Raw genomic sequence first — 15,523 nt, 5'->3', positions numbered from 1 at the left:
ACTATCATTATTCCACCAGGTCTACTCTGTGCCTGGTCACTATGTGGCATTTCTTATTTTAGAGCAAATGATTGCTGTCATACAATACCCAAAAGAAAAACATCCCGCTGTGCGGGAACTTGTCATGCCACCTGTACTAAAAGTGAACATAAAACACAGACCCCATCCCCCCTCCTGTCCCATTACTGAGTGACTTCCCCAAACGAAGCACTCCTTGACTAACACACAAACCTTAGGGTGCCTAGACATAAAGCCTGAACTAACTCGGCATCTATAAATGCTCCGCATATAAACAAATATGAAATAAGACTTAACTCTCACGTTAGGAGGTGAGTGGGACTAAAACATGATTGGCTAAACAATGCTATATAACCAATAACATCTCACCCATCATTATGAGTCCCAATTTCTGATCTTCTAATCGAAAAGACATCAGCAGGACATTCAAACACATTCCTGGCCTGTATTTGGCCACTTAGCCGGTTGACACAGCAGTTCTGTATCCTCAGCCAGGGAGCTTGCTTGACAAGAACAGGTCGGCCTCTTTTGGGTTGTCAAACGTACTTGTTGAACCCTCGACTGTCACCTTAAACCGGGCTGGGAAGAGGAATCCATATTGGATGTTGGCCGCCCTGCATTTCTTGCGCAACTCATCATACTCTTTCCATTGGTTTCTCACATACAAAGTAAGATCTGGGTAGAAAGACACCCTGGCTCCGTTGTAGTTAAGGGGGAACTTTTGACTAGCCAGCTTGAGGATGACATCCCTGGTCTGGGGATAGTGCAGCCGTGCAATGAATGGCCTTGGTGGTGCTTCGTTGCCTGTGATCTGTGTGCGTGGTCGATCAGGATGGGCGTTTTGAAGTGTTCACTCCCCAGAAATGCCGGTATCAGCTCCGAAACAAATTCAGTGGGTTTCCCTTTCCAGTGTCCTCCTGGATCCCAAATATTCAGATGTTCGGGCGTCTTGAATGCGACTCGAGCATTTCCAGTCGGGCTTTCAGGGTGTTGTTGTCATTTTTGAACATTGTGCACTGTTTCTCTATGTCCTATAGCCTGGCCTCGTGATCAACTGTCATCTGCTCGACCTCATGCACCCTGCCCTTGGTTGCCTTCACAGTTTCAGTCAAAGTCCCAATACTCTTTGAGATATCAGCCAACCTTGTGTCCACGTTCTTGCTTAGTGAGTTTATAGCGGCCAGTAGGTCACTTGGAGTAGGTTCTGTGGGGAGCTCTTGGGAGCTGGCATCTTCAGCTAAGTCCTCGTGGGTCGGCGATGTTGACATCGTTTCGTTGTCTTTCTCTCATCCAAATGATCTCGTTTAGCGCCCCTCTTTTTTGGTGCCTTTTCACTTTGTCATATTGCCAGACAATGTTTGAAATTATAGGTGGTGAGAATGAAGATAAATATTAATTTGTTTCAAAATTGAGCGGAGCTCTAACAAAACACGTCTATTCCGTAGCACGCTCTCTAGCGCCTCCCCCCAACATGTTTTGTTGTTGTTGCGTGCCCTAATGAACACAACCCTGGTGTGTGTTCTGTGTTGCACTTGCTAGTGTGTGTGTGTTGCACTGGCTAATATGGGATATGTATATTTGTGTGTGTTTCAGAGGTGTCCAACCTGCTGGTAGTAACTAAGGACAGAGTGCTGATCCCCCAGACACCCCTGGAGGAGAGCCAACTCAGCTTCCACAGGATCCTCAAGGAGGAGATCTTACAGGTACAGTACCACACACACTCTACCAGGCACGTGCCCAGGTCTACCTGTGCCAAAGCACCTGCCCGTTTCCCTCAATCTCACCAAGTGCCTTTTTGGGTGATGGTATATGCAGTGCATTCTGAAAGTATTCAGACCCATTGACTTTTTGCACATTTTGTTACGTTACAGCCTTATTCTAAAATTGATTAAATTGTTGTTTTCTTCTTATCAATCTACACAAAATACCCCATAATGACAAAGCTAAAACAGGTTTTTAGACATTTTTGCAAAAATAAAAACTAGCGGAGGGAGAGAGAGAGCAGCAGAGGGTCTGCCTCTCACAGTCCCTGCTCTCTCCTTTCCTCCGGTGAGACTGACCAGAAAGAGGGGACACCGTCTTCCACCTGATGGCGAAACTCGAGTCGCTCCGCATCTGCCTCATGCACAAATTCATGTTGTTCCTATGACCAGAGAATGTGAAATATTCCTCGATATTAAAATAGAGATGACAAGCTGCTAATAATAACACAGGCCTATCGATACACTCGGTTACTTATTCATTGCAGCTGCAGCGCAAGTGGAATTAGGGAGACAGGTGCTGAATAAAAACTTAAACTTGAACTCACTCATAAAAACAGGTGCTCTTTGCTGTATTCTTTGAAAGTTTCTCTCTGGTCATAGTTTTTGGTTTTAAAAGTTATGAAATCTCACGTAGGCTAGTATCAAACTTTGCTGTGGGGTCGTGGAAGCTGTAGGTACAGTGATTTGAGCAATCCGATTGGCCAGCGTAGTAGGTGCACTTGATTTAGCCACAGTTCTCCTGGTCCACCGGGTAGGCGGTGTTTGTCCCTTCAGACAAATGAAATGGTTAAAAATGGGAACACTTTGCCTATCCGGCGTGCAGGGCTTCTGAATCAAGTGCACCTACCGCCAACAGCGCAAGTCTTTAACGTTGGCTTTTCTACAGAAATGTTTGGTGATCGACTAGGAATGCCTTGAAGATCGGCCAGTTGGTGACCAGTTGGTGGCCACTGGCCTAGACTCTAGCTAACCATATACAACAAATATCCACATGCCACTAGCCAGCCAGCCATATATCATGACTTAGAAGATTATGAATATAATATTATGAAGTTATTATTTAAGAGCATTGAAGATAAATCACTATCAGTAAAGAAAAAATGATTGAGCTAGCTAACTAGCAGATTTACATCAATCATCAATATCAATGATCAGCTGATTGCCCACCCTCTAGATCTTTTCCAGATGTAAATCATGTCTTTAGGAAGCACTGTGACTAGCTTGTTTACAATTTGTGATGATGAGTATGAAGCATTCGTTCTTCACCGAGCTCCGGAGGGCCGCACTTAAAATTGATTTTATTTCCTCGCTGTCAACATTTGTTAAATAATAGTCCTCTATCCATCGCTTTTGGAATGTTCTGTCGAGCTTTCTTTTTGATGACTTAGCAAGCTGGACAGAGTGAAAAGACTATAAATGTAAGTTATATTATCATTTCTAAACAGTTTCTATTTGGGTTCTAGTCTAGCATATACCCTATCAGTCACATCCATCCATCGGCTGAAAGAGCCTTTGTCAATCTCTTTACTTTTCCAGACACTTTAATCCGTCAGTGTTTTCTTACTGGTGTTGGTCACCAGTGTGTATTTACGATGTGCGTATCTCGTGTGTGTATTGACTAACTGGCTTTCCTCTCCCTCCTGCCTCTCTCAGGGAGAGCACCTGGGGCTGGGTACTCGGACCAACATCTATGCTGGAGTACTGAAGGTGAAGAGTGCGGAGGATGATGATTTTGGATACTATTCCTCTCAGGAGCTCAAAGTAGTGCTGAAGGTGCTGGGCTCCGGACACAGAGACATCTCCCTGGTAAGACACACACACGTTTTACATCCTGTGAGATCTTGAGGGACTACCACAAGAAGAGTAACTTCTGAGAATCTGTGAATGATGTTCTGTGGCAATATTCTGCCACATTAGCTAACTCTGACTCTCTCTCGCCATCTCTCTCCCCCTCGCTCTCACCTCCATCTCTCCCTCTCTCCTCTCCTCCCTCTCTCCCCAGGCCTTCTTTGAGACAGCCAGTATGATGCGGCAGGTCTCCCATAAGCACATCGCCCTGCTCTATGGAGTCTGTGTACGTCACCTGGAGAGTGAGTACACACACACACCCTACACTGCCACAGTAACCTACATGACACATCTAAACCTTAAACTCACTACTTAATCTATCCCTCTGTTACTGTAAGAAGTGTTAATACAGGACCTACGCTGTGAGTAGATGTGATAGGACTTGCCATTATGTACACAAATAGCGAATTCCCCATGAGCTGTTGACTCAGTATTGAATAGTACATTGACATACTATACAGTACTGTCTTAACACCTGTCCAAACAGGTTAGTGGAATATGTTTGATATGAATAGGTTAATGTAGTAATGTACAGGTAACTGCCAAAATAATTGAAACACCATCATAAAGTGTCTTAATAGGACATTGGGCTACCACGAGCCGCCAGAACGGCTTCAAGGCGCCTTGGCATAGATTCTACAAATGTCTGGAACTCTATTGGAGGAATACGGCACCATTCTTCCACGAGAAAATCCATAATTGAGTGTTTTGTTGATGGTGGTGGAAACCGCTGTCTCAGGCACCGCTCCATAATCTCCCATAAGTGTTACATTTGGGTTGAGATCTGGTGACTGAGACAATCACACACACACACACTTTAACCCCCCTATGCTCCTTTGAGACCTCTCTTTCAGAGTCACTGAGATCTCTTCTCTTAGCCATAATAATGGGCAACTGGGCATTTTTATACACAATCCTAAGCATGATGGGATGTTAGTTGCTTAATTAACTCAGGAACCACACCTGTGTTGCAGCACCTGCTTTCAATGTACTTTGTATCCCTCATTTACTCAAGTGTTCCCTTTATTTTGTTACTTTTAGGTGTTACTGTACTGGTTCCCAAAACACAAGACAAACCAGTCTTTCTGTTGTGGTAGCCAGCAGGCAGAATATGCCCTGAGTGTGGGTGTATTGACTGTCTCTCTCTCTCTCGCTCCCCCAGATATCATGGTGGAGGAGTTTGTCCAGTTAGGTCCGTTGGATCTGTTCATGCGAAGACAACACAGTCCTCTCAGTACACCATGGAAGTTCCAGGTGGCCAAACAACTGGCCAGTGCTCTCAGCTACCTGGTAAGAGACACTAAAGAGAAATAGATTGGACTATCTGCAGTGACCTTATCTTGCACTGACTCTATGTACACTCACAAGACTATACCCACACACACACACAATGACGCCACACACACACACATAATGACGCCACACACACACTTTCACACTCATCATATGCTGCTGCTACTCTGTTCTTTATTGTACTCCTATGATTATCTATCCTGATGCCTAGTCGCTTTCTCCCTGCCGATATGTGCATATCTACCTCAAATACCTCGTACTCCTGCACATTGATCTGGTACTGGTACTCCCTGTATATAGCTTCATTCCTATGTATTTTATTCCTCTTGGGTTATTATTATTTAACTCTGCATCGTTGGGAAAGGCTCGTAAATAAGCATTTCACGGTAAAGTCTACTACACCTGTTGTATTCAGCGCTTGTGACAAATACAATGAGATTTGATCTGGCGCTCTCTCTCTCTCTGTGTGTTTGTAGGAGGATAAGAAGCTGGTGCATGGCTTTGTGTGTACCAAGAACATCCTGCTGGCCAGAGACGGAGTGGACAGTGAGGGAGGACCCTTCATCAAGCTCAGCGACCCTGGCATACCCATCACTGTGTTGACCAGAGAGGGTAGGACTTCATTGAATCATTTTGTGTGGCAAATTATGCACAATGAGTGCAAGACAATCATCATATTACATTTGAGTTCTTATCCAGAGCACCTTATCTTATTTTGCAGAGGTTTAGGGATCCACTTTGAGCTTTGACAGGACAAGGGCCCAATTTGAGATCATAGAAATATGAAGCCTACATTGTAGAATGTAATGTACAGTATATTGAGTTCTGAAGTGTTTGTGACCCAGGAGAATGTCTTCACAGTAATTTAATATATGCCATTTTAGCAGACGCTTTTACCCAAAGCAAACTACAAGTCATACAGTATGTGCATACATTTTACGTATGGTTGGTCCCGGGAATTGAACCCACTATGACGTGGATGTTGATTTAAGGCAGGCCCCCTCACCTCTCTGATTCAGAGTGGTTGGGTTAAATGCGGAAGACACATTTCAGTTGAATGCATTCCCCTCTCCCCGTATAGTGTATACAAACACATATTGTGTGCCTAAGGCTGTGTTTGTGCCACTGCAGAGTGTGTGGACCGGATTCCATGGATCTCTCCAGAGTGTGTGAAGGACTCTGCCAACCTGAGTGTAGCAGCTGATAAGTGGGGCTTTGGCACAACACTGTGGGAGATCTGCTATGATGGAGAAGTGCCCCTCAAAGACAAGAAACTCACAGAGGTACACGCACGCACACGCCTTGATCCACTTGAAGAATACTACGAATACACATCTGTAACAAAAGTATTGCAGTCCAACCCCACAGAGTAATACACAGTGCTTGACTTGGACTGAAATAAGTGCCGGTTCTCATTTTGGTTACCGGTACTGTTTATATTTAGGTGCAGGAGCTCAAGCAGTAGAACATTTGAGGTGTCGGTACTCAGCTCCTGTGAGCTCCTGCCCAAGTCAAGCACTGGTAATACATACCCTCAAGCTTGCTCTGCCTTGATAACTGATGAGGTTTCTCTCTCCCTCTCCCCCCTGAGTAGAAGGAGAGGTTCTATGCAGCGGAGTGCCAGTTAGCTATCCCAGACTGCAGAGAGCTGGCTGAACTCATGACCCACTGCATGACCTATGACCCTCGCAAACGCCCCTTCTTCAGGGCCATCGTCAGAGACATAGACACGCTGGAGGAACAGAGTACGTGTTTCTGTGTGTGTGTTAGTGTTGTCACGATACCAGTATTGCGATACTAGGAAGTAAGAAAGAAAGGAAAGGAAACCGAACATGAAGCAGACTTCATCTCTTGAGGAAAACAGTCCTAATGTTGATAAAAACCTGCCCTATTTTGTCATCCAGAGTCATATGTGTTTATTTTACAAGCTATAGCACATAATATCTGACACATAAAGTAGGTGTTTAAAGGACTGTAGAGTTTAGTCTACTTTGTGTTTTATTTTTTGCCAAGGAAATCGCAATACTGGTGTGTACGTGCGTGTGTCTGTGCACAAGACATCGTTGTATGACACGTGGGAGGAGCTGTGTGTGTTTGTGTGTGCATACGTATCTGTACGAAGGCTCTGAGTGTATGCAGGAAGTAATGTGTTGTCATTCCCCTAGCTACTCCCTAGCTCCCTAATCCCTACTCCCTAGCTACACTTCCTGGACCCCAGGAAGAGTAGCGGCTGCTTTCGCAACCGCTAATGGGGACCCTAATATAAAATACCAAATACCTCTAAGGTACCTAGCTAGAGAGAGAGCTTGCAAGAGTGTGAATGAATGTTGTAGAGTTTACTGGGTTCACTCTCACACATCTCCCTCTAAACTCGACCCCTTGGATATGCATATTGCCCTTAATACTCCCACACTGTGGCCAGAATGAGGTACTGCAGTCATGTCGCAGTTGGTATGCTGCGACATGACTGTTGGCATCCATCACACTGGTGTGTTGTAGCTTAGCGGGATAAACCCACTGTATAAGTTGTCAGTGTAACAGTGTATGTCCTTCCAACAGACCCCTCTATCAAGCCTGCGCCCACTCTGGAGGTCGACCCCACTCTGTTCCAGAAGAGGTTCCTCAAGAAGATCAGAGATTTGGGGGAGGTAACACACGTTTCTGTGTTTTGAATGCGTCAGAGAACGAGTGTGTATATACAGTTATCGCTGCGTGTATGATGTGGTCTGAGTGTTTTCCATTGTATATTTAATTGACAGTGCATATATATACGTGGGGTAATAGACTGTGTGTTATGATATGGGTCTGAGTCTTTTAGGCTGATGTGACTGACTGTCTGTGTGTGTAGGGTCACTTTGGCAAGGTGGAGCTGTGTCGGTATGACCCCAGAGGGGACCGGACAGGGGAGCTGGTAGCAGTGAAGAGTCTAAAACCAGAGAACAGGGAGGAGCAGAGCAGCAACCTTTGGAGTGAGATAGGAATCCTTAAAGAACTCTACCACGAGAACATCGTCAAGTACAAGGGCATCTGCCAGGAGGAGGGTGAGCGAGAGAACGCATAGCCCTGCCACACGCACACAGACATAGACACACACGCAGGCACGTACACAAACACACCTGTGTGGAGTCTACTCAAACCTCTATCTGTGTATGTGTAGGAGGCAGAGCCATCAAGTTAATCATGGAGTACTTGCCTGCTGGCAGTCTGAAGGAGTACCTCCCCCGCAACAGAGGACAGACCAGCCTGAAGACCCTGCTTAACTACGCTGTCCAGATCTGTCAGGTACAACAACTGTCTAAACTCTAACCCTAGCTTTGTGTCCACATCCAGGTTCAACTCTAACCCTAGCTTTGTGTCCACATCCAGGTTCAACTCTAACACTAGCTTTGTGTCCACATCCAGGTTCAACTCTAACCCTAGCTTTGTGTTCACATCCCGGTTCAACCCTAACCCTGACCCTTAGCCCTGGTTATGGGAACATTATTTTGATGTTATGGATAGTTATATGATAGTTTTATACATTTAAAGTCGGAAATTGACATACACTTAGGTTGGAGTCATTAAAATTTGTTTTTCAACCACTACACAAATTTCTTGTCGGTTAGGACATCTACTTTGTGCATGACACAAGTAATTTTCCCAACAATTGTTTACATATAGATTATTTCACTTATAATTCACTGTATCACAATTCCAGTGGGTCAGAAGTTTACATACACTAAGTTGACTGTGCCTTTAAACAGCTTGGAAAATTCCAGAAAATTATGTCATGGCTTTAGAAGCTTCTGATAGGCTAATTGACATAATGTGAGTCAATTGGAGGTGTACCTGTGGATGTATTTCAAGGCCTACCTTCAAACTCAGTACCTCTTTGCTTGATATCATGGGAAAATCTAAATAAATGAGCCAAGACCTCCACACGTCTGGTTCATCCTTGGGAGCAATTTCCATATGCCTGAAGGTACCACGTTCATCTGTACAAACAATAGTATGCAAGTATAAACACCATGGGACCACGCAGCCGTCATACTGCTCAGGAAGGAGACTCATTCTGTCTCCTAGAGATGAACGTACTTTGGTGTGAAAAGTGCAAATCAATAAAAACAAACCTGACTCAGTTACACCAGCTCTGTCAGGAGGAATGGGCCAAAATTCTCCCAACTTATTGTGGGAAGCTTGTGGAAGGCTACCTGAAACGTTTGACCCAAGTTAAACAATTTAAAGGCAATGCTACCAAATACTAATTGAGTGTATGTGAACTTCTGACCCACTGGGAATGTGATGAAAGAAATAAAAGCTGAAATAAATAATTCTCTCTACTTGTATTCTGACATCTCACATTCTTAAAATAAAGTGGTGATCCTAACTGACATAAAACAGGACATTTTACTAGGATTAAATGTCAGGAATTGTGAAAAACTGAGTTTACATACACCTTAGCCAAATACATTTAAACTTCCTACCCTTCTGCTGCCTCCCCTCTCTCCAGGGAATGGACTATCTGGGATCTCGGAATTACATCCACCGGGATCTGGCAGCCCGAAACGTTCTGGTGGAGAACGAGAGCACAGTGAAGATCGGAGACTTCGGCCTGACCAAGAGCATCAAGGACAACGAGGGATATTACACAGTCAAAGATGACCAGGACAGCCCTGTGTTCTGGTGAGAGGACTGTACTACTGCTTACTACAGTTGTGCAAACACTTCTGGCCCTATGTCTGTGTTTTACCCACCCCTAGAGTCGATTGACCCACCTGTACCTCAATCAAAGTATCATAATAAAAAAATCCCCATCAAAATCTGTCAGTTTAAGCTAGAGAAATGTTTTTTTTGCATTGGATGCTGCACTTCCGCATCTGCTGTGAATGTTGGCAGAGCTAGAGCGGTGTTTGTCAGACCATGAGACATCCCGAACATCTGTGTTCTCAAGAAACGTCTGTAGCATCTGAACGGTTTGACCTATAAAATATAATGGAAAGGGGAGAGTCTCACGAACACGATGGTGTTCTCCATTTTGCTCTACGACCCCCACAAGGGTCATGGGACTCGTCTGAAGATAACCGGTACAGGATTTAAAAGTGGAAGTATGAAGGTAGTTTTGTGCCCAAAAAAGGGGTTGAATATGTGTAAATAAAAATAAATCTCCTAGATATAGGACAAACACTTCAATGTGTTTCTCTGGGCTATAGTAGTAAAGACCAAATTCAATATTCTATCAAATCATTTTTTTAAATATTTTTGTTTATACCTAAAGGGGTCCTGAAATTCAAAATCAAATAGCTAAATGATCCATAATATGACCATCTTAAAACAATTCCATATGTCAGCTTATAACCCCCCACGAGAGTTTAAGTGTCTTTGTGTAGATGCTTTACAGACAGTGTGATGTATGTTGACGTGTTCTCTCTGTCTTCCCATGTACCAGGTATGCCCCTGAGTGTTTGGTCCACTGTAAGTTCTACCTGGCCTCTGATGTCTGGTCCTTCGGTGTCACCATGTACGAGCTGCTCACCTACTGTGAGACCGCCATCAGCCCCATGTCGGTCAGTACACACACACACACACACACACACACACACACTCATGCAAGCACGTGCACGCACACACACACCTAGGCCTGGCAGCACAGCCTTCCATTCCCTGATTGAGGCAGGTGGCGCCAGTCTATTCCCAGTGTGGCTAATGACTCGCCAAGGGGCTCTGCCCACTCCTGCCAGCCTGTGCCATCACACCCCCCCCCCCCTTCCAACTCCCTGATTGCTCAGACAAACTATCCCAATATATCCTCCCTAATCCACACCATGTAGCCATGATTATTACATATCCATTAAGGCTTATTCATACACTTTACCACATTGTTCAATTCACAGAAACTGGTAAACTCTCATCTGAATTGATAGCTAATAAATCGCTATTATCATCTTATATGTTGTAGTTGCCAACATTAAGAGACTGCTTTTAAATAGGTTCTAGAATTGTAAATGGAATGCAGTGTTTTAGTTTTACTATTTTCTTCGGATTATTGGTGACCTTGGCTTGGTCACCATAACAATACATCAACAATACAACTCTATAGGGCTCCGTCGGGCCGCAAACATGGGGTGAACCATTCATTCAAAAGATTAGAAATCACTTTTAAAAAACAGTGATGTGTGAAAGAAAAGCCAAGGGTACAAGACTGTGTACATACTGTACCAGAGTTAGGGGAGAAACAAACTACTCATCCCATGCAGCATTGCGGTCTGTATCGTCCAATCACAGAGCAGATACAAGCCACTGGAATCGTTCCCAAAGATGGTGGATAAATAAGGTTTACTCAGGCTGTTTACCTTTTTTAAAAAATTGGGAAGGTTCCTGTCTGTGTAAGTGGCCGTTTCCTCTCTCGCGTGAGCATGCTTTTCCTGCGTGCGCTCACGTTTCCTCAATAATATCTGGCGCGAGAGGGAACAGCTACTTATTGTCCCCTCCCGCTTGCCCTACCCGCCAGAAAAAAGGAGCCAGTGGGGGCACCCCCTCCGTGGGGTGGGGGCATCAGAAAAAATTAGGGAGTGGGGTGTCTTGCTTTCTCGACAGTCTCTGGTGTTCCTTGTAATTTTTTAAAAACATGGTAGTTGTTGGTTGGGCGACGTGTTGTTTCCAATTTATGTTAGCTAGCTAAGTTACTATACACCCCAAAAAAATTATAACAAAAATATATAATAATTACCATACACAGCACTAAAATAAACCATGAGTTCTGTTAGCGAACACATGATGGCACTCGATAGCACTGTTCTTTGCATTATAATCTCCCATAGGCAGGTCACAGTTGTCCATATTCCGTGAGATTTTACCTCTTGTTTAGAGTCGCGTTAGAACAGACCCAGGGTCTGTTTCTGTGGCAGTAGAAACACTAAGGCTCATGGTTAGTGTAGTTTTTGGTGCTCTTTAAAACCAGGAAATGGCTGTAAAAGCATGACATCTCAACACAGAGGTTGAAACATTCATAACCGATGGGCACTACATCAACATAGGAATTGTTTTGCGATCTCGGATGAAAACAGAACGTCTGTGTTGCACAGTAATATCGCTATCACTAATATTTAATATCACGATGAGTTACGAGGATTGAAAAATCCACTTCCCGAACCTCTCGTCAGAGCCCTCTGTCAGTCCTGTCTTCACTGGCTAGATGGGAGGGGTCATTTTGTTTTATCATGTTTCCATGGCATCTCATCTCTGCTCCCCCTCCCCCCTCTTTGTCCCACAGGTGTTTCTGAAGATTATTGGTCCTACTCAAGGCCAGATGACTGTGACGCGATTGGTCAATGTGCTGGAGGAGGGGAACAGGCTGCCCCGCCCTGATAGTTGTCCTGGAACGGTAAGATCTACCAGAGATATTAGAGAAAGGGGGAGATATGAATCCCATTGGGAAACAAATGGAGGAACGTATAACAACCCACCCAGCAGACTGTCGATCCAATCGCGTTCACGTTGTCATGCTGCATCACGCGGTTGCTAAGCTAATCGTCACGCAATCCCTTCTCAAAGTCAGGGAATGAGTCGAGAAAAGTGCCTATTTTCCTCGAAAGTACGTAACGTCACAATTCCAAAACTATACAATATTACATATAGCAAGTGAATTATCTTACATCTGTGGCCTCCCGAGTGGCGGAGCGGTCTAAGGCACTGCATCGCAATTTAAAGGTAATTTCCTATTGAGCTGACATAGGTAGCGTTTACCATGAATGCAGTCTCAGCTAACACGGGAACATTGCCTTTAAATCTCAATCACGCTGTAACGCTGAACTTCCGCGATATGGATTGATAGAGCCCTAAAAGAATTTGGCAATACTAGAAATTGCATGACAAGAAATCTTTGTGTGTAATCTGACTGTGTGTGTGTGTTGCAGGTGTATGAGCTGATGAGGAAGTGCTGGGAGAGCACCCCCGAGAGGAGGATCACTTTCAAGAGCCTCATCGATGAGTTCACCCGCATGCTCGCCAACAACAGCCTGTAAAACATGGCAACCACCGCCACACCACGCCTTACCTACCACAGAGACAATCCCAGGAGTAAAGAGTGAAAGGTCAAGGGTGACCTGGAATAAAAACTACATGTATTGGAATCAGTGCTACAAGACACTTTATTTCACGCCGTCGCTGACTTCCTCTATGTTTTAACTTTTTTTTTAAAGAGATACTATAGATACCATAATATATGGATGAATAAACTATATGGATGCATAGCATATAGAATGAAACACATCCCAACTCGTAGCTTTGACCCCTCACGGTATGTGACACTGACCCCAATCACGGTGACGGATGAATGAGCCCACTAGCCAACCACTGAGCTGTCCATCGGCTGATATGTCACCTCTGTCACCTGGGAGCTACCACAGTGTGACCTTTCACCTTTTATTAGAGCGCATCAGCTCCGCCTTTTTCATGTTGCCACATACAGTATGTACTGTGTGTATGGACTTTTATCATTATACCCAGAGAGGGAAAGAGGTCCTCAGTTGGACCTGTATACGATGGACCTTTCTCCGTGAAGGATCATGGTATATGTGAGCTCCTTTGTGAAGGATTGCTGCGGCCACAGAGAAGATGACACTGTGAAAAAGACATGTATTTAAGTGACCAGGATTCTGACATCCACACCCCACTCCATCTGACCAGGGACTGCATGGATCCAAGCCACCTCCCTGTGAATGGTGAAAGATGTGTGGGATACAGGATACTGTAGCAGTGGGTTGGATTGCATTAGGGAGAATAGAGGGGTGATGACAGTATCAGTCAAGCCCAGCCAGCTGCACCTCCCCTTTTAAGACCGACCCTGATGCACCTCCCCTTTAAGACCGAACCTGATGCACCTCCCCTTTAAGACCGAACCTGATGCACCTCCCCTTTAAGACCGAACCTGATGCACCTCCCCTTTAAGACCGAACCTGATGCACCTCCCCTTTAAGACCGAACCTGATGCACCTCCCCTTTAACACAGAACCTGATGCACCTCCCCTTTAACACAGAACCTCTGCCTCAGCAGAACCCTGGATGGGAAAACTGTAGAACCACCTCGGAACTCTGGTGTTTCTTCCATCGTGATGTTCCACGTTCTGTTGTTGTTGGATGAAATGATTGAATAACATGTATGTGTAAATGTATTTTGCAACGCTCGCGCACGTAACACGAGCGGTGTGGTCAGCATGAAAGAAGAGCCTATAAAAGGTCTGATTTGAGACCAGTTAGCAGGTAAAACCACAGAAATATAATTAGCGGAACATGTTATATACCTGTGAGGGACACTTGAGGGCAGTATAGCTTTACCATATATATTTTATCCTAAACTTTACTGTACTCTGCTCATATTTCTAAACCGCTTCTTAATTACAGCCATAATGTGTATGTCAGATATTTCATTTGTCTTTTAATTGAATATATATATATATATTTTTTAATCCTACAGAATGACATTGTATAGATGGACAGAAGAAAGAAGACAAGAGAAACATGCTGACCACACGCGCGTATGTTGATTTTGTCCACACCAGACGCGATCAGGACACGCAGGTTGAAATATCAAAACGAACCAACTATATTAATTTGGGGACAGGTCAAAACACATGAAACATTCGTGGACATTTAGCTAGATAGCTTGCTGGGATATAAACATTGGGCTGTTATTTTACCTGAAATGCACAAGGTCCTTTTTTTCCTGGATCTTTGTAGAATTTGGACCCATTTGGACCCGCACGTAACACGAGCGATGTGGTCAGCATGAAAGAAGAGCCTATAAATGGTCTGATTTGAGACCAGTTAGCAGGTAAAACCACAGAAATAGAATTAGCGGAACTTATGATAGATTTCATTAAATGAATGTCACCCATCATACATGGCGGCCAGTAAGGCCAACAGCACTTACAGGTATCTTTACAGTATGCAAACACAAACAGTAGCACTCGTTAAAATGGGAAAAGGTGGAAAATGTGATATTGATAGGAACATTCAGATTCAGTTTTGCTATCAGGAAGAGGCATCCGATGTATTGAAAATGTGTGTAAAGCAGTGGCTTTACTTTGCAACAATCAACATGTTATTGAACTAGTGAATTCTATCCTTTATATTTCTATGGTTTTAAACTCGGGACAGAGAATGTGTGCTCTCAGACAGGGAGCCAGAGAATGAGAGTTGTTTTTTTTAGTCCATGTTTATTCCGGAATGTAAAAGACAATTCTTTTCGCTCATAAAGGAAAGAAAACAAATATATTTTTCAGAGGAATAAGACAATAAATAAATGCACAATATAAATGAATAAAATTACCCCCCCAAAAATGTATTGTGTTCGGTGTGTCAAATTCCAAAAGTGTCAGATGCAATATTAACTAGATTTAGTTTTTCTAGATTACAGCAGTACATATGCATGCTAAAATTCAATTGCTTCTAGAAATAGCTTATTCACAGTAAAGCAATATCAACGTAGTTGTGATATAAAATATTGCAAAATCTACAGTAGAGATTTCTGGTCAGAAAAAAATCCACATACTTTCAAAGAAAACAGTACAAAGCAAAAAGCACACCCAAACTATGTCTACAGCTTTTAAAATGTTCTGTTCAGT

General features: G+C 43.8%; 1 protein-coding gene across 1 annotated transcript in view; it reads left to right on the top strand.

The window, feature by feature from the left end:
• LOC121540448 (tyrosine-protein kinase JAK1) overlaps positions 1 to 14,365 on the top strand; it is a 57,837-nt gene extending 43,472 nt beyond the window's left edge. The window contains exons 11-24 of the mRNA XM_041849322.2: positions 1,612 to 1,721; positions 3,435 to 3,587; positions 3,784 to 3,871; positions 4,792 to 4,919; positions 5,399 to 5,534; positions 6,054 to 6,205; positions 6,517 to 6,667; positions 7,482 to 7,570; positions 7,771 to 7,963; positions 8,080 to 8,204; positions 9,412 to 9,584; positions 10,348 to 10,465; positions 12,172 to 12,282; positions 12,815 to 14,365. Of these exons, the coding sequence (XP_041705256.1) occupies positions 1,612 to 1,721; positions 3,435 to 3,587; positions 3,784 to 3,871; positions 4,792 to 4,919; positions 5,399 to 5,534; positions 6,054 to 6,205; positions 6,517 to 6,667; positions 7,482 to 7,570; positions 7,771 to 7,963; positions 8,080 to 8,204; positions 9,412 to 9,584; positions 10,348 to 10,465; positions 12,172 to 12,282; positions 12,815 to 12,922 (1,835 nt within the window). The 3' untranslated portion in view covers positions 12,923 to 14,365. The remainder of the gene's footprint in view (positions 1 to 1,611; positions 1,722 to 3,434; positions 3,588 to 3,783; positions 3,872 to 4,791; positions 4,920 to 5,398; positions 5,535 to 6,053; positions 6,206 to 6,516; positions 6,668 to 7,481; positions 7,571 to 7,770; positions 7,964 to 8,079; positions 8,205 to 9,411; positions 9,585 to 10,347; positions 10,466 to 12,171; positions 12,283 to 12,814) is intronic.
• Positions 14,366 to 15,523: the final 1,158 nt, after the last annotated feature.

Source organism: Coregonus clupeaformis, chromosome 26, assembly GCF_020615455.1.
Source record: "Coregonus clupeaformis isolate EN_2021a chromosome 26, ASM2061545v1, whole genome shotgun sequence".
NCBI classification, from domain to species: Eukaryota; Metazoa; Chordata; class Actinopteri; order Salmoniformes; family Salmonidae; genus Coregonus; species Coregonus clupeaformis.
This window is presented reverse-complemented; position numbering and strand designations above follow the sequence as displayed.